This window comes from Alnus glutinosa, chromosome 7 (assembly GCF_958979055.1).
Source record: "Alnus glutinosa chromosome 7, dhAlnGlut1.1, whole genome shotgun sequence".
Classification (NCBI taxonomy): domain Eukaryota; kingdom Viridiplantae; phylum Streptophyta; class Magnoliopsida; order Fagales; family Betulaceae; genus Alnus; species Alnus glutinosa.
The window spans coordinates 19,762,402-19,790,096 of record NC_084892.1 but is presented as its reverse complement, the minus strand read 5'-3'; the positions used below and the strand labels follow the sequence as shown (position 1 = coordinate 19,790,096).

General features: G+C 37.9%; 1 protein-coding gene across 1 annotated transcript; it reads right to left on the bottom strand.

Moving 5' to 3' along the window:
* Window positions 1-630: 630 nt before the first annotated feature.
* Window positions 631-27,695, bottom strand: LOC133874351 (syntaxin-132). Its single transcript, XM_062312248.1, has 13 exons — window positions 27,446-27,695; window positions 24,629-24,739; window positions 24,379-24,435; window positions 11,224-11,272; window positions 4,728-4,816; window positions 4,566-4,639; window positions 3,337-3,379; window positions 3,183-3,243; window positions 3,043-3,068; window positions 2,884-2,961; window positions 2,516-2,596; window positions 1,161-1,226; window positions 631-1,013 (listed from the first exon to the last, which is right to left on the bottom strand). The coding sequence occupies exons 1-13, from the start codon at window positions 27,461-27,463 to the stop codon at window positions 840-842; spliced, it is 927 nt and encodes a 308-aa protein (XP_062168232.1). The 5' UTR covers window positions 27,464-27,695; the 3' UTR covers window positions 631-839.

The window sequence follows — 27,695 nt, the reverse complement described above, 5'->3', positions numbered from 1 at the left end:
ATTATGAAATTGATTATATTTTTAACAGGGTGACATGAACACTAAAATTTATTTACCGCTTTGATAATGATGACTTGTACACCAAGATATGTCATATTTGCATAAATTACATTTTAACATGAAAAGAGAGTATGCTTTATGATCCTATTATGATGAAGAGTATACAACCCAAAGAAAAATGCACATGCAAATGTACACAATGACATGTGGATGAAATGAAGAGCAATGTTTCATAATACCCATGAAAACGAATATGTATAACATGTTTTTTGAATGAGCATGTGCAATATTTTTATACAGGCTTAATCCCGTAGCACTATGAATGATGAAATGTTACCAATACCATGAAAGAATAAATGATTAACAGATGGTCCAACGAAAATGAAGGACGTAAGAGAAAATGTGGGCTATCTTCATGTATGTTTTGCTGGTGAAGGATGTTAAGAAAGCCACAGTTAATCCATGGGGTTTCACTCGTGACGACAATCTGCGGGCCATAATGGAGTCTGAGGAAGTCTTCCGGGGCGCGCCAACCCCTAAATCATACACAGTAATAGCACGAGTCTGACCAAGGCAGAAGGTTACAAGGATTTTGAAATGACGAATGTGTTACTAATATAAACGGTGTGATTCTTCAATCAATATTCTTTTAATTTAAAATTTTTTTTTAAAAAAATGAGTTTATATATATGATATAGTGATATACATTTCAATTAAAAATACTCAATCAATCATAAAATAGATGGACAGCAAGAGGCCGGGTTTGAAACGTGGACCACAAATAAGAGAAATTTCAGGGTCGAGTCTAAAATATATGAATTTATTGGACCGATGAGCAGCTAAGCACCCTTGTTGCTACTCCATGGCTTGATCACAGCCACAACAATGATTGCAACGATGATAAGGAGGATGATAATTGCAATGCACATCCATTTCCTAGAGTTCTTCTGTAGCTTCTTCGCCTTCTGGAGGGCAGTATTCCCTTGCTGCACATGGTCTACTGCACTTGAGACCTGACAAATAAAAAACAGTGAATAAACGCACAGTTAACAGGGTTATCTTCCAAACAAGGTCTGATTTAATTCAATTATTGCTTCACACTGTCTACTCTTGAAAGAAATCCAAGACAGGATCATCATTCAAGAGAGTTGTTCAATTACCTGCACTTCAATGTTGTCAAGCATGTCCCCCTGTGCATCCACCAACACCGCCATATCCATGAATATCTGCAATAGACATGGAATTTAATAAAAATTTCATCCAAAAATATGCTCTCTTCTTCTTCTTGCTCACTCTCTCTCTCTAACACGCACACATGCAAACTCTATTTTTCCATTCAATTCACTCCTGTGTGTCTATGTCACAGCAAATTTAACTCTATATGTCAATATGAATGTAAAGCAATAAGCCCCATCTAACTCAAAATATGGACGTGTTTGTGTAACTCAAATGTGGAAAAGAAAAAGGTATATTTTCAATCACAACTAGCGCAATTATATCCGCTGTCGGCGCTGTGTCAAAGATGTCCACTCAAAACGAAGTTCACCACATTATCCACTAATGAAAACCTGCCAACATTCCATATATAAGCAAAAGCTAAAGAGACTCCTAACATTTTTTGGGAATGGCACCAAACCCTTAGAAATAGTATAAGAAGTATATATAGAAACCATTAAACATCTCTTCCTAAATCAAACATGACCCAGCCATAGAAGAAAGGCCAAGTTGCTGTCATTAATGTAATTTTCCATTTTAGCAACCTAGCACTTTTCTTGAGCTTTTACATGCAACATTGGTTTGAGAAGAGTCATTTATGGTTTTGATTATCATGTCCTAATCTTTTCCCCCCTCTCTTTCTTGTGGCCCTGTCTGGCTCTTCGCAAATTAATTGATGTGCCTATCATTGGGACAATGGAACTAACATGTGTGCCCTTTAACAACTCAGAGACTCTTTAATGGCTGTGTAAAATTTTTTTTTTTTGGGAAAAGTAATCGCAATTTATAAAAAGCACAAAAGGCACTACTTAAGTACACACGAAATATACAAGAGATACACCAGCTAGAAGAAGAAAAAAGAATCTATCTTGATTGGTGTAATTCTATTTACACTATGGACTTTGCCAAAGAGCCTATTTAACACTTTGGCTTTAACACTCTATCTTGATTGACATCCAAATAAGGCTGAATCTCTGCTTTGCCATCACGTAGGACTTGATGACACTACAGCAGCAGAAATGGCAAAATGCTAAGCTCATGAGCTACTTGACTATGCTCGGGCTTGCATTAGCAAAAGCCAAACCCATCATCAAATTGACTATGTAGAGATGGTAGAAAACCCCATAAAGCAACAACCACAGTAGAATATTATTTAGGTAACGAACTTTTTCCCATTTAACTGTATGAGCATTGAAATTAGGGAGAAGCTATCTAGAAATTCCAGAAGCCTAGGTTGCATAGCTGCAGTATATCATAAATAGATATCTCGATACGTATCAATGCAAGAAACTTATAGTACCTGCTGTAAATCAAGAAGCTTCCTCTCCACTTCTCTAACGGCATCATGGCGCTCATGAATTTCTGCTACAGTGGCCATTATCTGTAAACAGAAGCAAGGTATACAAAATGAGGTGTACAAATTTGAATCACTTTCTCTTCGTGTAAATGTTGGCCTAGTGAACACTGATCCGGAATATCTTCATAAATAGATATCTGGCCTAGTCCCACCCTCCTTGACAAACCCCCACCCTAAAAAAAATTAAAAAAGAACAATTGAGAGAATCTAAAGAGATTGAGATTCTAGTCCAGCTTGCAGAGAGGTGGGGTGGAAGCGTACCCTAAATTGTCTCTAGAAAATGATTGCTCCTAAAGAAAGGAGTGACAAACCTGGCCTCTCCCTTGTTCCTGAATTGCCTTCTGGAAAATTTGTTCACTATCTCCAGTCTCGATCAATCTCTCAATTGTCTGCATTTCGTTTAAATGATCAGAACAAGATCTCAAAAAGTTAGAAATTTACTTGGGAATTTTAAGAATGAAAAATTTCACCTCTTCATCAGCTCTTGTGCCCGTTACTAACAATCACGATACCAGGTGATTCAAAGAGGTTAACTCCTTCTCGTGAAAAATCTAGCAAATCAAACTGCAGATATATGACTTATTGATCAGCAATGGGTGAAAGTTCAAACCTGTAAAGACACGCCTCTCAACGACCTCTCGATATTCTTTATGCATTGTTTCCCGTAGAGTCTGCAAACATTTTTAAATGTGAATTTGAGATGACATAAGAGCAAATGGAAGAGGGAAAATATCATCCAACGAACCATGTGTCTGACCACCAACCTGAAATTCAGCCATCTTGTCCTTCAACTTCTTTTTCAAGGAACTGCCATAAAAAAATAATGTTGACTTGATCAATAAAATGTGTTGAGCCATGAAAATATTTCAAAGCTGGTGAATAAAAAGAATTTCACAAAGAATTTCAACTTAATGACAACAAATGACTTTTCCATTGACTTCCCTACCAATTGCCCATTATATTAGTCATATGATCTGTAGATTGGCCGCATCCGATTAAAATTAGTTATTGACATATTGGATTAAATTTAGTGATTCACATTTTGAACGCTCTTTTTCATTGCTTGCTTTCAACTAGAAATATGACGACAAAATATAGAACACTTATTCTCTCCTATTTCCCTTGCATCCTACCTGCAGGAAGCAAAACATATATGCACCGAATTTAAAGATCAAACTAACAATTTTTTTGTTACTTTCTCTTTTATTGATCATGACAAAACACAAAAACCTTGTTATTTCTGATGAAACTGTAGAAAGTATAAGAGAGCCAAAATTGCTCATGAATTTCAGGACCCATCCAAAGACTAAGAAGCTTAGTAAGATCATCCAAGTTCATGTACAAGATTTAACAAAGGAAGAAACCTTTCATAACAGAACAAGCAAAACCTATATTGCCTTTCGAAAAGAATAGAAAGTTTGAAATATTTTATTTGCGGAGACTTTAGAGATTCCCCAGAATAACCTACCAATTAGATGGTTTCAACCAACTGCAGGTGTTAAATAGTTGCAATAATTGTACCATGCATAATAGAAGACTAACAAACATAACGCCAATGAGGTATTACAAAGTCTCTACCGAGCATGTTTTGAAAATATTAGAATATTAATTAAATAATTAAATCGACAATGTCCTATATTTATGCTTAAGCTTTTGGGTAAGTAGCGATTTAACAAAGTATCAGAGCAAAGATCCTGACTTCGAACCTTATCCCTGTCATTCAAATCCCATTTAAATTAAATATTTCACGTGTTAGGCCTCACTTTAAGAAAGAGTTTGAGCCCACATGTTAAGAGAAATGTTAAAATATTAATTAAATAATTAAATCAACAATTTCCTATAAGCTTAAGTTTTTTGAATAAGTAGTGATTTATCAGGGAGCAAATTATTGATGATCTCATGATAGCACAGCTCATTCTTTTCTTTTTGTTAAGTCTAATCATAGCATATCTCAAGCAACAAAAAAAGGGGGCCAAGTTTGAGTATAGCTTACACGGTTGTTGCCATTCTCGTGCGGTCCACAGCTGTTCCTTTTCCACACCCAGGCTTCTGCCTATTCCCTAAATTCTGGAGCACAAAGAAAAGAGGAGGCATGACGGCTGCAACATGAGCAACCCAGGTAGTACAAAGCACTGAAAAGCAAAAAAGGTCTAACCTCTTTGTCAAGTTCTTCAACTTTTGATTTAATGTAACGAGAAACTTTTCCAACTTCATCAATATCTTTCTCCATTCGCTGCTTGATTGCTGCAGATGACAGCAGGATCCAACATAATTAGTGAGGTAATAGTGTAAGAAAATATTAAAGCGATAATTCCATATTTCCTCAAAAACTAAGAATCACTTTACCACATAAATTCACCATATGAATCTCTAACAAACGCACACACAGACTATGAAGGATGTCATCCCATCCCATTTTTCAATATATAACGATTTTTGTAACAATTTAAACTGTAGAATGTTATGTAACTTTCTTGGATTGGTGTATATTTTGGTATTTTCGTATGGAAAGGAGATTGGAATGATGATTTATGGATTGATGATGAGGAAATAAGAACAAGATAATGGGCTATTCGAGATACCCAAGTCTCCAAGCTGATTTGAGAACATCAATTCTCCTAAGAGAATTAATTTCTGTAATATTCATTTCATGCCTTTCTTTTCATATTTGGTTCCCTTTTATAGACTCTAAATAACTAACTAAAGCATCTTCTAGAAGCATATCCTAACTAATTCTTCCTAGCTAATTTACCTATTTACCCCTATATTATATCTTCCTAGAATACCCCTAGATTATATCCCTTACATTCTCCACTCCTTTTAAGCACCTCGCCCACGAGGTGCGAGTTTTAAAAAAATACAAGAGAAAAAATAAACCAAACAATTAAGCTATCTAAGGGAATTAAAAATTCCATTATTGCTGGCCCACACAGCATCCCTTGCACTAGCCCATGAAATTGCAAAGCCCAATCTCCCTCAGCTGCCTTGTACTCAAGTGGCCCACAGCTGGTCCACACATCACCCAAAACATAAGCCCAACTAGGGGTGTAAACGAGCTGAGCTACTCGTGAGCTTACTCAAGATCGGCTCGAATAAAACTCGACTCGTGCTCGAATCGATTATTAAATGAGCTATTCGTGAACACGAAAATCAAACTCGATTATTAAACAATGCAAACTCGTATAAACTCGACTCGACTAAAGCTCGTGAACCCGCTCGTATAAGGATCGACTCATTTATCAAGGCTCGACTCGTATATATATATATATATATATATATATATATATATATGTTAAAAATAAGTTTTAATTTGTTAATATATAACTTATTTGTACAATATACTATATATAAGCATGAATTAAGTAACAAATAAAAATTGTCAATAAATATTAATTGGTTATAATTATTTGGTTGTATCAATATGTATATTAAATAGTAAAAGTGAATAATATTAATACGTAATTGTTAATCATATAATCATATGATATAATGACAATTCAAATACTTAATCATATGATTCATATTATATTATTTATGTAATATAATATGACTATATGATCATATAATAATATAACATTGTGGCATATAACATGTAATTATTGATTTACTATATTCAATGTTATAACTTATAAGTATTATTTTTTTTTTTTGATAAGTAATTGCAATTATATAAAAAGCGCAGAGGGACGCAACCCTTATACACGGGAAGTAAACAAGAGAACCCCTAACAGGGATGAACAGAGAATAAATTTAAAAATTCTACATAAGTAAAAGATCATTATTAGATACTTATAAATCATTACATCACCGTCATCACGTGATTCAAAATCTAAGATCATATGAGCATACAAATAAAATGATTAAGTATTTCGATACTTAGATACACTGATTAAGTATGATGTAAGATTTTAAGTATATAATAATTATTAATAATACTTGAGAGTCTTAGATACAATGATTAGGTATATAGATTATATACATAAGTATGAATTCATATTAATTATACGAATTATAATAACACTTTTTAAACTTAATCATATTATTCATATATAATGACAATGTAATTCATATAATCCCAAATTAAGTTATTAGGATTGGTCGATTGGTTCAATTGGAATTACTAATGTGTTAATTATGATAATAATTTAGGTGTTATCATTAGAATTTAGATCATATGATTTAACATTGTGCATTTGTGCTACATAACCATTAGATATGAATCATATGATTTAAAGAATTATCATTAGACTTTAAAAAAAGGAGGTATTATTATCATTAGATATATAGAACCATATGAAAATATAATAATTATAATTATTAATGTTTTAACTTAATATTTATATTGACCATTATTACATATTTTTTTTTATTTATAATTAAATGACATAAATTTCCTACAAACCAGTAGGTAGGAAATTTAATACAACTCACATATAAGATTAACATGTGTCCCTTAACATGTGAGAATCACATGTTTTAATAGCAAGTACTTCTTGTAAGAATTCAATGTCCCACATGACCTGACACATAAGACAACTTATTAGACTCGATCTTAATGTGGTTAATTAATCCTCCTTTATTAATTGTTGGTTAATGGTTAATTAATACACCTTAATAAAATGTTGGTTAATTAACTATGAGAAGTTAATGTTTCTTATTAATTAATTCTAACTTTAATAGAAAGTAGAATTAATGGTAATAAAAGAACAAATGTTAAACTCGTATAAACTCGGCTTGACTCGACTTGAACTTAATTGTTACCGCTCGAACTCGGCTCGAGCTCGTGATGAATGAGCTCGAGATCGGCTCGAGCTCGTGATGAATGAGCTCGAGCTCGTAATGAATGAGCTCGAGCTCGTAATGAATGAGCTCGAGCTCGGCACTGGCTCGCTCGAGCTCAGCACTAGCTCGCTCGAGCTCGGCTCATTTACACCCCTAAGCCCAACCAATTGGAAAGCCCACTCCCTTGTAACAGATGTGCATCTAGAAAGGACTGCCTCCCAAAGGGCAAAACTATCCAAGACTTCATTTGCTCCAGCTCCTGCCACGTGGAGCTCCAAAACCGCCCAAGTCCCACGCGTCAAACGGTTGATCTGGAACCTTCCAGAATCTCGCGGAAATGACGCCAAACGGATCTGCCGCCATGGCCGCAGCCCTTGTCCTCTTGCTCGCCGCTGTACGAAGGAAGTGCTGGCCGGAATGGCAAACCGCATCAGCGACCATGGATGCGAAATGGAGACCACCGTATTCCCTGCGTTCATGGAGACGGAGCAGTAGCTTCCACCAGGAAAAATCATCCTGGTCGTGCGATGGATTCCATCGACTACGCCAGCCGAGTCGTCAGCCACTGCATTGTCATTGTCGTTCACCGGCTTCCATCGCCAACGTTGCTTGAAGACGACAGTCGAGTTCCAAAACTCCAAGGAGCGTCGGATTTGAAACGTAGCCATCGGGGTGGTCACCAACGGCAGAGGTGATGTGGGCAGTGACCTTCTCGGCGTGTACAGACCTAGACGCCTGGCTGTATGGGAGGCAGCTATCGCATCGTGGAGGACGCCAATCGGCTGTGTTGGAGTCAGCGCCGGCACCACCGTCACAGACAGCTCGTCCACAGGCGCAAGCTGCGTGGCTGGATCAGAACTCCCGGCGTCGAGGACGCCAGTCGCATGGAGATCGAGCAAGATGATCGTCAGTTGCTCGATGGTGCGCCCAAATGGTTGAGGTAGCGGCTTCTCTGTATCAAAAATAGTCGAATCCGGTTCTGATTTTTCATTTGCTCGTTGGTTGCTTCACCTTTTTCCTCGAGTTCGTGCACAATCTCATGAAGATTGTCCAAGTTAAACCCAATTTGGCGTGTGTTCTCCACCATTACCTGCATAGATTCTTGCAATTGGCCCAACATCTCCAACGCCTGTTGAAGCAATGGTGCTTGCTATTGCCACAAAATGGCCATGGTATTGATTGTGTTGTGCAATGAAAAATGAGAGGAAAATTTAAATTTCGGAATCAGAAGCTAGGAAAAAAAAAAAATTTGTGAGGAAACAGAGAAAGTGGAAGCCATGGGAGAGGAAGGACTGGCTTTGATACCAATTGTTATGTACCTTTCTTGGATTGGTGTATATTTTGGTATTTTCGTATGGAAAGAAAATTGGAATGATGATTTATGGATTGATGATGAGGAAATAAGAACAAGATAATGGGCTATTCGAGATACCCAAGTCTCCAAGTTGATTTGAGAACATCAATTCTCCTAAGGGAATCAATTTCTGTAATATTCATTTCATGCCTTTCTTTTCATATTTGGTTCCCTTTTATAGACTCTAAATAACTAACTAAAGCATCTTCTAGAAGCATATCCTAACTAATTCTTCCTAGCTAATTTACCTATTTACCCCTATATTATATCTTCCTATAATACCCCTAGATTATACTTATCAAAAAAAAATTTTAAAACACTGATCAAAAAGAATACCCCTAGATTATATCCCTTACATAGAATAGATCAAGAAGTTCCTCTATAAAAGATAACGTGGTAAACATGTGAGTGATAGTTAATGCTTCTTTCCACTACTCTTTGACCTACGCATGCAATGTTCTTTACTGTTCAAATAGAACCAAATATGCTTTCCATTTGCTGCAACTAAGTTATGCAAAGTGTAAAAAGGTTCTCATCTTTATGGTTTTGTACATCTATCCGAATGAGATGGATCAATAAGGCTACATTTGTTTCAGTGTAAAATATCTTTTGTCAGTAGAAATTTTTTTATGAAAATTACTAATTTTCTACAGTTTGGCTGAAACCCTAAAATGATGCCAAAATGTTTTTGGCTGTTTGACTAATACTGAGAATAATTCACCACCATCACACCCAAAATAACCCAAAAGTGGAAATCTATTCCCGCAGCCAACAACTCCAGAAAAGCATAACAATTTCATCCACCACTGCACCTAGACAAACCCAGAACCAGAAACCATCAAACACAACCCATCCAAACCATCCTCTGCACTGCAATGATTCCAATCAAAATCAATAAAAGAATGTCACTGATTCTAATCCATTTTCAGCCGTCGATCCAATGCCTTCAATTCTTTCTGAGTTATGGACCAAATGGAGGGTTGTCCTTTCCCTCAATGCTCCTTCCTCTCGGACTCTTTCAAATTGTCATTGTCCCCCAGACCAAGGTTGACTGGAAGGAGACCTCATCACCCACATCTTTAAGCCCCAATGTTCCCGGGCCCAAGGAGGAAATGAATGTTGAAATTAAAGACATATCCTCCATATAAGCAAGGACAGAAGCCGAGAGGGCAACCAAGTCGATCTGGGAGGATGTGGAGAACGAAAGTGGAAGCTATAATATCTGGAAGCGGTGCAAAGTGGAAGTCATTTTCCACCTGCAAAGCCATAGTTTTTCTTTTATCCATATAATTTTTTCGTTGACCAACTTTTTTTCTAGTCACACCAAATACCAGAAAGTGTGAAAATGTTTCATGCCAAAACAGATAGTCTAAATGATCCTATCAAAATATGTTAAAACAAGTATTACCTTTTCAATTTTGATGTGCCGGCCTAAGTACAAGATTTTTACTACCTTTCTCTTATGAAGAAAGAATGATATATAAAATCATGTTTTAATTCCTTTTCCAACAGCGTGCTTTTTGCTGCAAAACTTCATTTCTAATTTTGTATAAAAGCATGTTTTAATATATCCCACAACCTAAAAGAAAATCTTTTTGTACTTCTTAGTTTTTCCTCCAAGTCATAGGACAGTAACACAACTGTACAACTCCTCGAAATTGTCTTAAATTCTATTATGATGGTCTTAAATTCATCCAAAAGCAAACTTATTATTAGATTTTTTTTAAGACTTAAAAGATTATATCTGGATGCTAAGTTCAATGTCCATCAACATTTCTGCTTAAACAATACGACACAGAAGTACGCAAGAATGTATCCATTTTCTTTCTTCCTCTTTCTTGCCTTTTTTTGGCAGGTAAATGCACAAATCACACACAACATGAGATTTTGTTGTCCACCTACCATTTGGTTAAAGGGGCAGGGACCATTGGCAACATAATCCATACTCAAGGAATGGTAACATGCAATAACAACACCAACATTCAAAACCTGAGACATGCCATGAACATTGTAGCTAATATAATGGGCTTCATACTCTGCTATCTGATACTTGTGCAGCTTTTCGCATGTAAAATTTGATCCTTTCTTCTAAAGCATTATTGTCATATTTATTTCACACCAATGAGAATATACAAATAAAACCGATCGGGAGGGAATATAATCCTTTCCATTTCAAGTGAAATGGAGAGGACCCATTTCATAGTCAAGATTTTATTTTACAGATCTAATAGTATATATGTTGTCACATGGTGAATATATTTCCATGTCGTTTAAAAATTTTAAAATAAGTGACACCATATACACTGATAGATGAAACAAAATAAAATATTTACCATGAAATGGAAAATGGAGAGGATCCTTATCCAACAGATCGTACCTGGTTCTTACCCTCATAAATGCCAAATTAACGTTTGGCTTTTCCTTTTAAAAGAAGAAAAATAAAAAAGAGCATAGCTACATATGGAACATGAAAACTTTGGATGAAATATCAACAGAAATGCTAAGTAGAGACTACCTTTCATGGCAGGAACCTTAGTTACACCCTTGGACTCTTCGTTTATATCCTGCATAAAAGATTTGCTTAATAAATGATAACAGAAACACATTTTACCAAATACTTTTCATCATGAAAGAAACCATTTCCAAAATGTAAGGGTTGGTTTGGTAAGGTTTTGAATAGTGATTTGGGTTCTGAAAAGAGTTTAGAAAAATGTAAAAATTGAGAATTGATTTGTTCGGGCCACATTTGTTTTTGATTAGTTATCAAAATTTTAATTAAAAACAAAAAGGCGCAACCCAAATATACAGGAAGTATACAAGAAAAACATCTAATCAGATAAAGAAAAAAAATCCAGAAAATCATGATATCTAATAATGCGAAGACAATTACACGCGGTTGTCCACTGGTAAAGGGTTTGAAGAAGAAGGCCTTTAGATCTACCACCAATCTCTCGCATTCCTCAATGCTACGATCATTTATTTTTCTCCAGATACACCACATCAAGCAAGACGGGATTACCTTCCACACTGCTCATTTGAGAAGAACATCGTTGCCCTCTCAAACATGCGAGGAGATCCACTACCCTCAAAAGCCTAAGCTTATTAACTACTCTTTTCCTTCATACTTTACCAATGTAGGACGCAAACCTCACAAATGCACTCATAACAAATCTCCTCCTCATTTGTGAGTCTTTTTCACATTGACCCAACTTCCTCTGGCGTGTGAGTCCTTTATACAAGAGTGTTAGGGAGTCTCTTGGAGAACTCTCTAGGTGTTTCTCCCCCTAACAATAGGTATCACAGCCATGGTTAGCTTCCGCTGATACGAGTATCTTGATTTGACACGTTTGGTTTGACTCCGATAAAGAGCGTGGTGGCTCTTGGAGTACGTGTGACACTCTTGATTTAAAAATGACTCACACGAGGAGGAGTTGAGTCAATGTGGAAAAGACTCACAAGTGAGGGGCAGATTTGTTATGAGTGCACTGTGAGGTTTGTGTCTCACATTGATAAAGTATAAAGAAAAAGAGTAGTTGATATACCTAAGTGGACCCAAGCCCATTAGCTTAGGATTTTGGGCTAGAAGTGACGTACTAATATGTATATTAACTTACTCTAGTGGGACTCCCTATATGTTTCTCTCCCTAACACAAACCTCTCTTGGAAGGGGCCCAACACAACTTGTCTTCTTCGCCCCGTCTTAGTCTGATGGAGTACAAGAGATCAAAGAACGTGGTGAAGACATCCACCAATTAGTCCTGTGTCACTCTGAGAAAACTGACGTTCCATTGTTGAGTCACTAGCAAGCTATAAATGATCTTCCACATCTTCGAAGCGAGCTATAGTTAACAACTTCGAAAAATCTACCTTGGGCTTGCTCTCCACACTACATGTCATGCCAAAATCTAATTTCAAAGCCATCCCCCTTGAATCTAGTGTATCTAGAGAACTCCCTCCAACCCTTTCTGATAAACTTTCAAAGCCCAACCCCATAGGACCCATTAACCTAACAAGAACTCCACCCACCCCTCAAGCTACCAAATTTACAGTCCACTACCACGCTCCACAAAGCCACTCTCTCAAAAACATGACACCATAATCACTTTCCCAAAAGAACTCGGTTAAACAGAATTAACTTTCTCACCTCCCAACCCTTTTCGAAATCAGAGAACAAACCTTGGACCAACTTACCAAGTGATATTTGAACTCTTTACCAATACCACCCCACAAGAAATCCCTTTGTAACTTCTCAATGCAATTGGCAACACCAACCAGAATGGGAAAAAGAGATAAGGAAAATTAGAAAAGGTGCTCTTAATCAAAGTAATCCTACCACCCTTAAACAAATACAACCTTTTCCAACCAACTAAGAGCACTCTATCTTCTCAATAATGTCATCCCAAATAGACCTAGCTTTAAAACGAGCTCCCATCAGAAGAGTGAGATACTTTATACGCAAGGAAGAAACCCTAAAACCCAGAACGCATGCCAAATCTTCTACATTACTCACATTGCCAATAGGGACCAACTCTAATTCAGCCAGATTGATCTTCAATCCAAAGATGACTTCAAAACAAAAGAACAAGCAATACAAATAACGGAGGTGATGAGGGTTTGCCCCGCAAAAGTTCAAAAGTGTCATCTACGAACAAGAGATGGGAGATGTTAAGCCCACCAACATTCCTAGACCCCACAAAGAATCCTGAAAAGAAACCCATATTAATTGTAGCAGAGATCATTTTGTTTAAAGCCTCCATAACAATGACACACAGCGAAGGAGACAAAGGCTTCGTTTGTTAAAATTCTATTCTTCGATTTTTTGTTTCCTATTCTCAAAACAAAAATATTAACAACCAACCTAAAACACAAAGTACTTAACACTGTTTTCAATTTTATGTCACATTAGAACACTTTTTCAAACCAAACACATTCACAAACATACCCAAAGGGTCTTTCAAGCCATGAGAACTACTAAAGAATCTCATCGAAGTGTCGTTCAACATAACAGAGAAACACACCGAAAAAAAAATACGAGCTATCCAATTACACCATTCTCCCTAAAACACACCTCCTCGGCAAATACAACAAAAAACTCTAATTCACATGATCATAAGCCTTTTCAATATCCAGTTACAAAGCACTCCTGGCTCCCCATATTTAATCTTGCTATCAAGGCATTTATTAGTAATGAGAACAAAATCTAGAATTTGCCTTTCCCGATGAATGCATTATGAGAGTTGGAAATGGTCTTCTCCATAATCATTTTAAACCTGTTGGCAAGAAATTTGGCTACAATTTCGTAAACCTCACCCACAAGGTTGATAGGGTGAAAGTCCTTAGTATCAATAGAGCCTTATTTTTTTTTTCAAAATAAGAGCAATAAAGGTGGCATTAAGACTTCTTTCAAACTTGCCTCTAGCATGGAAATCATGGAAGACCTTTATTATGTCATCTTTAAGAATATCCTAGCAAGCTTGGAAGAAAGCCATGGAAAAGCCATGAGTGCCTAGGGCCTTATCACTGTTCAAGGCTTTTACCACCTCAAGATCCTCACCTTCCTCAATGAACTCTCCAAGTAATTGGCCTCAACCTCACCAACGGAGTCAAAAGAAAAGCCATCCAACTTAGGCCGCCAACCGAGATGTTCAATATACAAACTACTAAACTGTACAATATGTTCTCTAATCTCAGCATGATTGTAGAAACTGTACCATTAACTATCAAAGACTCAATGGAGTTATTTCTTCTATTCGAGTTGGCCATTCAATAAAAAGTTATGTGCACTTGTCACCTTCTGCCTCCAACTCACCTCCTCTATAAGGGTGGGCCAATCCAAATTGCTGATAACTTTAGCCTTCCTCAAATTCTCCTCATCACATAAAATTCTCTCTTCTTCCAGAAGATCAAGATCTCGTAATTCATCCAAAAAAAACTTTTTTTCTCTCTATATTGCCAAACACCCCATTCCAAGCTTTTAAATCAGCTTTCAATGCCTTTAGTTTACTAGCCAAAATAGAACTCGGAGAACCCTAAAAGTGATACGATATCCACCATTGTTTCACCTTATCTATGTAAAAACCATTCGTTCTCTCTCCGGGAGCTTGGACATGGTGAGAAGTTGAGGGATGGATAGACGATTTCTGGTGGAGGCAAAAGCGTTTGCTTTCTCGGTTATTGAAGGGGCGTCAGTGCTAAGGGTGGAAGAAAAGCGGAAATTTTATTCCGGTGCGGTACTCCTCAGTAACTAGTGCATCGAATGGCTGGTTTCGACTATGGAGGTGTTGATGGGTGGTCATGGTCTATCTGATTTTGTCAAATCTTTCAGGGAGGGGGCGAAGGTGACCATAGTTCGTATTGGAGGTAACACTAATGGCCGGTTTGTGGAGGTAGCGGTCTATGGGGTGGGCGTTTAGAGAGGGTTCCTTTGTATTCCTGAGGGGCGGAGTGGTTGGCGTTGGCTCAAGTTTATTAGTGAGTTGCATCATAAGGCAATAGAATTTCTTGGTTCTTCGGTAGGGTGCAGGTTCGGTGTTTCTTCGCCGGAGGAGAAGGTAAGGGGGAAGAAGGTGGGGGATTGTATGGGAAATGCAGCGGGTCCATTGTCTTTCGCGGAGGCGGTTCGCTCGCCGCCAACCATCCATGCTCTTGGTGGCCGGATTCTGGTCTCGCAGGAGGAGGTGGCCTGGTGCGAGGAGGAGCAATTCCCGATAAAGGAGCGGTCTTGCGCGATAGTCCGGCGGGCGGTGGACTGTTCCGCCTGGGAGAGAAACCATTTTGATCCGGTGGGTAAAGACCTTTGTGTAAATGGCTCCAATGTTCGAAAAGGCAGAGAGTGCAAAACAAGGGACTGCGATGTCTCATTCTGCAGAAAGATCCTTGAGCAGGTTGGTGTATGGCTGGATTGGGTGAGTGGGTCTAACGTGGGCTGGAACAGGATTTCTTCTGTTGGGCTAAAATTGGGCCGGTGCAGGTTCTCATCTGCTGTGCTTAGAAGGCCACGTTGTAGGGATGGTTCTAGGAAGTTGGGCCTTAAGCCCAACCCCAAGAAGGCTAAGAGGTCTTTCCCGGATAAGGTTTGTGGACTCAATGAAGCGGGGTTGGACTCTGAAATGTCGGGATTGGGTTCTTCGGCGCCGGAAGCCTTGGACAGGTCGTCTTCTACTCTTCCGGTGTTCAAGTCAAGCTTGTCGTTGATGGGGGGTTCTTCTCCGGTGGAGAATCCGGTTTTCTTTGCTCATCCTGCTTTGGCCCAACAAGATGGGTCTAGGTCGGAGGTGAAGACGACGACTGGCATGGGTGGAGGGCTGTTGGATACTGGCGAGTTCTCCAGTGCAAGTCCTAGCATGTGCACGGTGGTGGTTGAAGATCTGTTCGCCTCAGAGTGGGCGGCGAAGCCCAACCTGCGGTCGGATGTGTCAGTTTGTGACTCAACCCCGTGTTTGCTAGGGGGGTTGGGTTCGAACTCTAAAGGATTTGTGGGTCCCTCTTTGGGGGCGGCTGCGTTGGGAGAAAGGATTCGCTTGTCTCTTCCGGTGATGGCAAATAGTGGGGCTCCCATTTACTCGTCCGAAACCCAATCGGTCATGAGGTATCAACGGAAATCGAAGGCCAAAGCTAGTAAGTTGGATATTTCCTTGATTGATGAGGCAATGACAGCTTTGAGGTCGCCGATGAAGCAGTGTTTGGGTACATCTTCTCAGGCTTTGGTCGGGTCTGTGGTTAAAAACCTACTGATGCCAAGTGAGGGAGTGGGTCTACGGCGCGGGTTCTTTCTCCCGAGAGTTCCCTCCCCCTTGAACGGCTGCAAATCGTTGACCATTGACAAGGGTGAGACTCCCAATACGAATGGTTTGATCCAATCTCAGGAGTGGCCGGTAGGGTTTAGCCCATCTGGGGAGATTGTTTTGTGGGATCAGGGAGAGGAAGGTGATTCTCCTCACCCCTTGGGCGTTTTTCCTCCCGACTTACACTTGGAGTGGGAGTCGGATGGTGTTGAGGATGAAGATTCGGCCCTGGCTTTGTTGGATGCCATTGAGGAAGATTTTCATCGGGGTAGTATGGGGAAGCGGTATAAGATCAAAGGAAGGAGAGAACTGCAGAATCTGAAGAGCTCCATAAATTACGACGTTGCGAGTGTGCATTCTAGGAGTAGGAGAGGAAAGGTTCAGGTTCTGTAGTTTGTGGGTTGCTTGTGGGCTGCGAGTGTTGTGTTTTAGGGTGTAGGTTCCTGTGGGTTTTTGGGTGGGTTTCTTGTGTGTTCCTTGTGGGTTGGATTGGGGTTCTTTGTGCTTGTAGGCTTAGGTTCTTGTGGGTTTGTTTGGTGGGTTTCTTTCTTTCTTTTTTTGGGCTTTTTTTTTTCGTTTTCAAGCATTGCGTTTTCTCTTGTATACTGCGGTGTACTAAGGGGCGCCTGATGTTTTTAATAAAACCAGGTTATTACTTATAAAAAAAAAAAAACAAAACAAAACCCTCTAATTTCAACCACATATTCTCAAACTTAAAAATAGTTTTTACCTCCATGGAAGTCTCCAAAATCAAAAAGAATAGGGTAATGATTTGTGCATAGCCTTTGTAAGCTCTTCTTGAGATACTTAAGGAAATGGAGCTTCCCAATCAAAAGAGACTAGAAATTTGTCTATTCTGGACCAAGCGAAGGGATCCAAGTTGTTCAACCGCAGAAAAGCCCTACCTACAAGAGGGATGTCCATAAGACCCTAATCAAAAATGGAATCTAAGGACTCCCCCATAGTTGAACACAAACAAGCTTCACCCAATCTCTCGCTAGGAAAATGAGAGACGTTGAAACCTCTCCTAATGCACCATTGGAAGTTCCACCAATTGAGCAGCCTAGCCAATTCATCCCATAAGAAACTTCTATCACATTCATAGTTAGGACAATAAACACCGGCAAAAGTGCAAGTGAATTGATCTTCAACATTCCTAAAAGAACATGCAACAATATACTCCCCCACAAACTCCACTTTCTCCACCACCCTATTGTCCTACATAAGCAAAATCCCAGCTGAAGCCCCTCTAGAGGCTACACAACACCAATCCACATGTTGGCATCCCCACAAACTACTCACAAGGCTATGAGACATGTGATCCAGTTTAGTTTGGTAAAAGAAAATTCATTTCGTAAACTTTTGAAGAGTGTTTCCACAATTTTTTTTCTTTTTAGAAACCATGGTAGTGGCCAACGCGAGGCTGCCAACCGATTATGGTAGCCAGTGCCACCAAGGTGCCTGCCACTATCACGGGTATGGCAGTTGCCACCACACCTGAAAAAATCTACTTAGACAGTATCCAGACCTGGAATATATATATATATATATAAATCTTTTGATAAGTGTGTTGTGAAAAATGTTTAATTTTTTGAAAAGTGAGTTAGTGGTGGAGACCACTTCTGAAAATCCGTTTGGATAATTGATATTTGAGAAGGGTTTTCAGCATTTGAGAAGGAAATTTGAAAATTTTCCCAATTACACTTTCTAATCATCTATGCAATTTCTTTATGAATTTCCCAAAGCTGAGTCAAATTTCCTCTATAATGCCCTTCATAACTCTAATAATTGTGCACTAAAACTACGAAGGTGATACTTTATGATTTTGCATATTAGGCTTCATTAAATTGCATAGAATTCTCTGCTATGTAGATTACAAAATTACACCCAATAAAATTTCAATCTTCATTTTTTGACTTTTGAAATGCTTATATTTATTTTCTTATAAAATGATGTAGGACGGAATTTACTAATATTTTCGGTGAAAACGAAAAATAGAAAAAATGTAAAAAATAATATTGGAGCAGCGCCGTTTAAGTAGAAATTTATATGTTCTTAGACAATGAAAGTACAAAAGGAAATACTTGATCGTCAAGCTAGGATTTTATTTTATTTTCTTATTTACAATTAAGACTTTATTTTCTTTACTTACTAGGACTAGATTTGCTTTATTTATTTTTTTTCCTTACTAGAATTAGGTTTACTATTGCTACTAGGAATAGGTTTACTATTACTACTAGGATTAGGTTTACTTTCTCTACAAGTATTTCTCTTCTATAAATAGGCTTGCTTATTATGTAAAAGTCAATCAATTGAATTATTATCAAATCAAAGAATTCTCTCTCGAATACTCTGCGGAGTTTTATCTTTCTTTTAACATGCGGGCTTGTTTTATCTTTTTGGGTAAAAGACGAAGACGCTTCTCCTTGCAGAATCATAGACGCTGCTATTTGATCCGCTACGTCAGCTAGTATCAGAGCAGGCATTATCCTGGTCATGACCAATCAGCACAACGGTGACGACCTTCTCCAACAACGCCGCTTGTAGGGGAGGGACTCTTTTGAGAGCCGAATTCATGGGGGTATCCGAGCCGGCGTTATCCGGATTCGATGGCCAACTTATACTACAATAACAACTTCTATAACGACGTCTTTTTTTTTAGAGAGGTTGTTTTAGGAGCCGACTACCAGCAATACATCAAACAATCAAAGGAAGGATCACAACAAGCACTATATCAAGAGCAATTGCAAGTGATACGTGAACTCTTGGACGACCTCATGCGAGTGGTGAGCAAACCCATTCAGTCTCACTGTATCTTGAGGGCGGATTTCCTGGAGTTAAAGCAAGGGACGCAACAAGTGTTCCACAACATAAAAGACGCTATCATTAGATTGATGGGAAAACCTTTTGTAGACAGGTTCCTTGACAATGATGTAAGTTGTGTTCGACTTGTTTGTAACTATATTTATGAATCTTTGAATAAAAAACCCGTATATGAAGAGAATGTTAGTTACGGTGAAAAAGTGGAATTGCCATCAGAGAAACAATATATGCAACCACAACCATTGGTTCCAACTACTGTACCAATGGAAGAATATCCACCACAAGCGCAGCTCATCACGATCACCACAGAAATAAATAACAATGGTGATTCCTTTGAAGAAAACAATAAAGTTGAAGATGACAAAAAAAATATATATATATATATATTTGGAGCAATTTTTATTTTTTTTTTATAAGTAAGATGATTTCATTAAAAAAAAGCGTAAAGCGCCCCTAAGTACACAAGGAGTATACACATGAACAACCTAGCTAGCCTACATAAAAACCCATGAAAACCCACAACACCCAAAACCCACATGAAATCCAAAAAAATTAAAAACCCCCAACAAGCACCATCGACCACCCAAGATACAAAAGAAAAGAAGCCCTCCATAATACAATAAAATCCCCTATCAAGCACCCAAAGCTGCCCTGAAAACCCCGAGAACCCACACAACACCCCGAACAACCAACGACAAAAACCACAAGCCCAAAACCCACGAGAAACTGCCAAAACCCGAGCCGACTGAAGCCGAATTACAAAGCAAACCCAAAAAACAAAGCAGACCCAAAATACACAGCAAACCCACAATACAAAAAAAAAAAAAAAAAAAAAAAAAAAAAAAAAAAAAACCAAAAAAAAAAAAACAGTGGCGCCGGCGCGTGGAGTCCAAGCGCATCCACCGGTGACGGCACGTGGCTACCACGCGCGCCGGCGAAGAGCGGAACCACCCGGGGACGATGCGGAATCAGCCGGAGAAGCCACCTGTGATGCGCGTGCGCGGAGAAAATGCCCCAAACACCGTAGATCTAACTCCCAAGCTTCAGAACCTCTCTTGGCCACGCGTGCCAGTACGGCGCGTGGCGGCGGCCAGCTACTGCTCCGACGAAGGGGAAGGCCCAGAACACGACGGAGAGTGCCCCAGTGAGGCACGAGCTCGGAGATGAAGTCCCATTCACCGTAGATCTACCACCCAAGAAAAGACCCAAAATCCACAAACACCGGCACGGCGGCGATTCACAGAAGCGGCGTCGATGGAAGCAGGCCGGCGTGGCCGAAGGCGGGACGCGAGAACCCTGAAGAACACCCAACCACCGCATATCTAGACCCAAAAACAGAGAAGCCCAAATCCACAAGACCAAAACGAAGAAAAGAGACCCCTAGACCTAAACCTGGAAGAAAACAGGAAGAGGATGGAGGGAGGAGAGGCTTACACTAGACGAAGACTGGAGCAATTTTTATGAAAGGAGACGAAAAGGAAAAGTCATGTCTTAGTGATATCTACGTAGATTTCTCCAAGTATCTTTCTCCGAAAGAGCCGCGTGTGACATATCGCAAAGAAAACTTGAGGACGAGTTTTTTTCAAGTGGGGTTGTTTGATGTAGGACCGAATTTACAAATATTTTCAGCAAAAACAAAAAATAGAAAAAATGTCAAAAATAATATTGAAACAGCGCCGTTTGATTAGAAATTTACATGTTCTAAGATAATGGAAGTATAAAATGAAAGACTTGATCTTCAAGCCATGATTTTATTTTATTTTCTTATTTACAATTAGGAAAAATTACAATTTAGCATCCAAAACTGCTAGTTGTTTTGCAAGTAGCCCCACGAACTGCCAACGCTTAAACTCTGGCCCCTCCAAACAACCAAAACATTTCAAAAATGCCCATTTTGTCAAAATATGCCTATAATACCACGTGTCATTGTTCAATTAAAAAATAATAAAAAATTAAATTTTTTTAAAAAAAAAAAAAAAAAACTAAAAACTTAAATTTTAAAAAAGAAAAAAAAAAAATTGTTTGTGGGTGGTCGCCCGGCCACCCCGAAATCCACTTTGGGTGACTCGAAAGCCAACCCCAGGCGGCCACCCCCCAGCCACCCAGCCACTGAAGGTAGTCGCACGGCCACCCTCCTCCCTAAGGGGGATGGCTGCCGCCCCCAAACACCTTTTTTAAAAAAAAACAATAAATAAATAAAAAATTTAGTTTTTTTATATTTTTTCATTTTTCATTTTTTTTTTTCATTTTTTAATTTTTTTTTTTCTTTTAATTTTTAATTGAAAATGACACGTAACAGGTGTATTACAGGCATATTTCGACAAACTGTGCCTTTTTGAAACGTTTTGGTAGTTTAGGAGGTCAGAGTCCAAGCGTTGACAGTTCATCTGGTTACTTGCAAAATGGCTGGCAGTTTGGGAGGCTAAATTGTAATTTTCCCTTACAATTAAGACTTTATTTCTTATACTTACTAGGACTATATTTGCTTTATTTATTTCTTTTCCTTATTGGAATTAGATTTACCATTACTACTAGGATTAGGTTTACTACTACTACTAAGAATAGGTTTACTATTACTACTAGGATTAGGTTTACTCTATCTACAAGTATTTCTCTTTTATAAATGCGTTTGCTTATGGGTTTCCTCAATTTACCCCCGATTGTTTCTGTCCCTCACGTTTTGCCGTGTGAGGTGAAGGACGTTGGGGCGGTTGGTCTCTCCTCTCCTTTGAGTGGATGCATCTTTCCATGTTCCATTGAGGGAAATGGTATCTCACAATCTCAGAGGTGGCCCATCGATTCTGATCATAACGGGGAGATTGTAGTTTGGGAGGAGGAGAAAGAAGATTATTGGGATGGCTTGCCCTTGGATTGGGCACTGGAAGGGGCTTTTGGGGAAGAGGCCTTGGCAATTAGGGATGCCATGGAAGAAGAGTTTCAGCGGGAGAAAATGATTGCGCGCCAAAAGTCTAAAGGAAAAAGGGAGCTTCTAAACCTACAAAGTTCCATTAATTATGGGGATGAGAAAAATCACTCTAGGAGGAGAAATGGAAAGGCACACTTGTAGTAGGTTTGTGTGCTGTGGTGGGTGGTGGGCTACTTTGTTCTTTGTTGGGTTTGTTCTTGGGTGGGGGGTGGATTGTTTTGGTTCTTGTTGGTTTTTATGGGTTTTTGTGGGTTAGCTTAGGTTTCTCCTTGTATACTGCCTGTGTACCTAGGGGCGCCTTACGCTTTCATTAATAAAGTCTTCTTACTTATCAAAAAATAAATAAATGGGTTTGCTTATTATGTAGAACTCAATTAATTGAATTATTATCAAATCAGATAATTCTCTCTCAAATACTCTGCGTAGTTTTATCTTTCCTTTAGCATGCGGCTTGTTCTATCTTTTTGGGTAGAAGACGAAAATGCTTCTCATTGCAAAATCAAAGACACTGCTCTTTGATTAGTTACCTTAACTTTCCGCTACGTCATAAAAACCATCTTACAATCAAATATTCTCAAACTGAGAAAGTCACTCTAATGCAGGACATCTTAAGTTGTTATTGTTAAAGCATCATTTTAATAATTGATTAAGGTTATTTTAGGAAATATTCTATTTCAGCTAAAGTTGGCAATTTTTGACACGACCCGCTAATCCAACATAAACACGACACAAAGTTATAGAATTTTGGTTTAGGCTAAACAGGTTCCAGTCATAAACGGGTTGACCCGTTTATGATATGTTTATAAACGGGCCAAACTGGTCAACCCGCGAGTTGACCCACCAACCCGTTTATGATCCGTCAATCCGTTTATGACTAGATTATATAAATGGGTTGACCCGCTAACCGACGGGTAACCCCCCCAACCTGTTTAGCTAATCGTGTCGGGTCCAAGTTGGCTAGTAAACCAGGTAAACCCAAACCCGTCTCGATAACCCGTTTTGCCAACCCTAATTTCAGCAGTGGGCCAACTTAATTGTTTTATTATTATGGACTTTTATGCTTCGTAATACACTGGTAAAATCATTTTTTTTTTTTTCTGATCAGAATTATTACTCCACCTACACTACAAGAGATCAGTTTCAGTTGCTGGTTTTGAGGCATAACAGACCTGTCCTTGGGACCTGTTTGCAGCATCAGTTAAACTTCAAACTACTGCTGTATCATCCTACTTATCCCTATTTTAAGATCCTTTGAAACACCACATCTTGGTGTCAAGCCCATTTGAAATTCCAAAATTCCATACTAATAACAAAAGCAGACAAGCATATAATGAGTGAAATATTCAGCACAATTGAACAAATAAGCACTGCCATGTTAAGACAGGTGAAAATGGCCTCTGGTTAGTCTAATATGCTGCATTCATAATAACCAATCTAATGAGCCACACTTTGACAGATAATCAATCATCAAAGCCAGAAAAAGGAATCCAAAAAAGTTAGCAGGCTATGGTGCAATGGAAAAATATGGGTACGTATATTTCCAAACAAGCCAGTTACAGGAAGACACGCATTCTAGAGCTACAAACCCTCCACCACATGCATAGCACATGGTAGAGTGCTTCTTCCCCCTCCCTCCTCTCTACAAACGCCTCATCCTATTTTTTACTCATACAATCATATGTGTGATGAGAAACACCTACTCCTCTACCCTCAAATTATTATTTTTTTTACAAGTAAAAGAAGTTCAATAAAAGTGCAAGGGGTGCAACCCAAGTACACACAAAGTATACTCCTCTAACCTCAAATTATATTATGACTATTGTTCCTTTTACTTGAGTTTTATTTTGTAACATTTTTCTTAGGGTATATCGAGCGTCTCTAAAAAGATAAATATTCAGCGAATCTAAAGAGCTATCTTCAAGATTTTAGTAATAAATGTAAATTGACTCAAACAGAATTCAGGTTATCCAAATATATATATATATATATATATATATATATATATATATATATATATATATATATATATATATATATATCTTTTGATAAATCAGGTTATCCAAATATATGGCAGTATAAATGCTTAAAACAAAGTTTGCTGACCAGCTAAGAACAGAACAAATATGTAAATTTTTACCTGTAGCTTTTTGAGTAAATTGTCCAGTTTCCCATATTGTTTCTCAATTTCTGTAACCTGGAAACACAAAATATATTCTTAGACTTAAGATGGTAATATCACAGATATGAGTTTATTAAGGACCATATACAGAAGGATTGTAAGACAAATAGATGAAAGAGAAGAAAGAGAAAGAGAAAAAGAAGATAATGACGTTGATCTTTTTTCTTGCCAGGGAGATCAGAATGACCAAAAAATCTAGCTAAAGCACCTTTTTGAAGAAATTCTCCAAGCCCAGTTCTCCTGAATTTATTGGAGCGTTTGCTCCTAACTCTATATCTCCACCTCTAGAAGCTTGACCCCGAGGGATCTCGAATGAGTCCTGCAACATCAAGTTGAAATATACAGCTCAACAAAGCGTCAAAATCCTAAAACTTGAGTCAACTACCTAAATGCTTTTTTTACCATTCAGATCAATGTAAAGCCACCACATAAACATGATTTAGACTGGAAAGGAAAATAAATAAATAAATAGAAGACTATGACTATAAATTGAAATTTTGTAACCACAGGCTAGGGGGGGGCATGTACTGCTATTCTGCCTTTCCTTGCACTTATTAGGTTCTCAAAAAACTTATAGTACGTAAACGCACTGGAAGCATCAACTAAACTAAGATACACTTAAGATTTCAGAGTATAGAGGTTATTTGTTCACAACTTGTGAGGAATCATTATGCTGAAAAGGGTCAACCTTGCAGCCCAATAGCAAAGTTTAATGTAAATGTTTAGCAATTTACTTCTTAGATATGAGGTAGAGTCATAAGCACCCAAAGTTTAAACACAAAAAGCATTCTGGACTCTGTAGAGATAGATCAAGCCCACCATTGGCAGTTGAGATGAAAAGTAAATAATACTCAAAATAAACATCTGGCACTTATATGATGATGCCCTGCTCCATCTCTGTCAGAAATTGGCAGTCACCCAAAGTTTCTCAGATATGAGGTAGATTCATAAGCACCCAAAGTTTAAACACAAAAAGCATTCTGGACTCTGTAGAGATAGATCAAGCCCACCATTGGCAGTTGAGATGAAAAGTAAATAATACTCAAAATAAACATCTGGCACTTATATGATGATGCCCCGCTCCATCAATGTCAGAATTTGGCAGTCACAAAATCTTTAAGTTCTCCCCTCTTGTTATGTTAATTCAACCCTCTACCCTTTGGTTTCAACTTCATGGAATAACCCATGTTGACACAATTGGACACAATATAGGAATACCTACTGAACCACCAATATGTAAGCTCATAGCGGATTACAGTCAGTGGCCAATCTGGATTTCTAGTTTTTCATGAAATCCATTTCAACATATTAACATGAAAGCTAAGGTGCAATACTTTTAAAACTAATAAATTCCAACTACACTGTTTATACTAAACGTTTCCATAAAACCTGAGCCAAAAAAAAAAAGAAGAATTATCCTAATTTTTTTTTTTAAAGTAGAATTATATAAATAAAATCTCTTTAGAAGGTAGCCTAGTGGCTATTCTGAAAACAAGAGAGTGAGAGGAGAAATGAAGGAAACTGTGATCTCGGATTGAGTTACATGTGACTTAAATGAGTAGTAGTATGGGTTGACCTATCTAAAATAACATGCATCAGCTGGCGCCAACAATACAGGAAACTGACAATAAGGTCAGAAAACTAAAAACAAATAGGTTTTCCACATCTATTGGTCTAAGAATAAAATAGGTTTTCCACACAAAGATGAAATTTCACTTCAATATTTTAAGGAAATAAACTTCAGGATTCTAGAGAAAGACAAGTTGAAATGACTTTGCCACTTAATTGTTTTCTTCTTTCTTTCTTTGTTTTTTAATTCCTAGCATACACTTTATCACTTCAAAAATTTTCTCTTTTTTTTTTTCTTGAACTTTCTGGGGTGTTGACATATTTGCAAATGAAGTACATTTCTCAACCAAAACTTGGTGGCTAGGAAATCACTATTTAAAACACCTTTCGTTTTCAAAGCTTCAAGTGCCATTAAACAGAGAAACAATAATATAAACATAGAATTTACACTTCAAGACATTTCAAACCCCCGAAAAACTAAAACCTTAACCTTTTGTATGTAAACTTTCGATAAAAGAAATTAAATTGCTAAATTACAATATGTTCAATGAATTCCCTGCACCATTTGGCTGCTGAGAGAATGTTAGGGGGAAATGTAACACTTTGAGCTTGAGGTTTTCAAATTTAAGGGCCCCTGAAAACTAGATCTTAATTTAACTGAGCCTAACACAAGTGATTAGCATGGAGTTTGGCAATAATCTCTTTTTTTTTCTTTTGTTATTTTTGGAAATCAAAGTAATATTAAACATTAGATTCATTTTTTTTTTTAAGCTCTTTAGTTTTCAGTAACCAAGACATTTATTGAATTCCAATCTTTCCAGACTCCAGATTAATCACTGTTCTTTTATATCTTTAGTCTTTCAGATTAACTAAATCACGGTCACCATAATACCAAGAAAACAACAAGATCTCTGACAAATTCACATGATTATTCAAAAACATAAAACATAAAAATAAAAAAATGATACCAATTATCGTTAAGGGAGTCATAAATTCTTAGTAATTCAAATACCCAAAGTGAAATGGCTGCTGACGAAACTGAACAAAACGAAAAAGAAAGTACAATTGCGCATCCCTGCTTCACGTTGCTTCAGCTTCTGTGCAACGTAAAAGGCTCAATTTTAACCAAATTCAGCGAAACTCATTATTAACTCGGGTCCCAAACAAATTGCTACGAAACCCACAATTTAAATTGTCAATGTTATAAATTTTCCCAGCTTTTCCCACCAACCAAACAGCAAAATTTAACTTAAGATCCCCAAAATCAAATGCGGAACCCCATCAATCAAAACACGGTCCAGTAAACTCAACACAGCTTTCATAATCATGGTCCAGATCAAGACAAACCCGGATCAAGAAACTCCCAAATACGTCCAAACAAACAAACAAAAGCGCCAAAACACATAGATTTAATAAAATAAAATAAATTTAAAAAAGAGATTAAATAAAGAATTACCGTTAAGAGGTCGTTCATTGTCGAAGCGAAACTGAGAATTCAAAACTGAAAAAATTACAAATACCCAAAATTTTTGTGCAAAATGAACAAAATAATATCAGGAGCTGGTTAAGGTTAAGACCTGGTTTATTTTACAAAAACCAGGTCTTAGGGGTTGAGAGAGAGAGACAGAGAGAGGGAGAACGTTCTTTATATGTTTTGAAAGTTGCTGATAGCCAGGAGCGAGACAGATCAGACCGTGAAGACAGGT

Coding starts and splice junctions, on each gene's coding strand:
- LOC133874351 (XM_062312248.1), bottom strand. Junction 2,962..3,042: donor GCACAAGAGCTGATGAAGAG/GTGAAATTTTTC, acceptor AACGAAATGCAG/ACAATTGAGAGATTGATCGA. Junction 2,597..2,883: donor AGGAACAAGGGAGAGGCCAG/GTTTGTCACTCC, acceptor TTCTGTTTACAG/ATAATGGCCACTGTAGCAGA.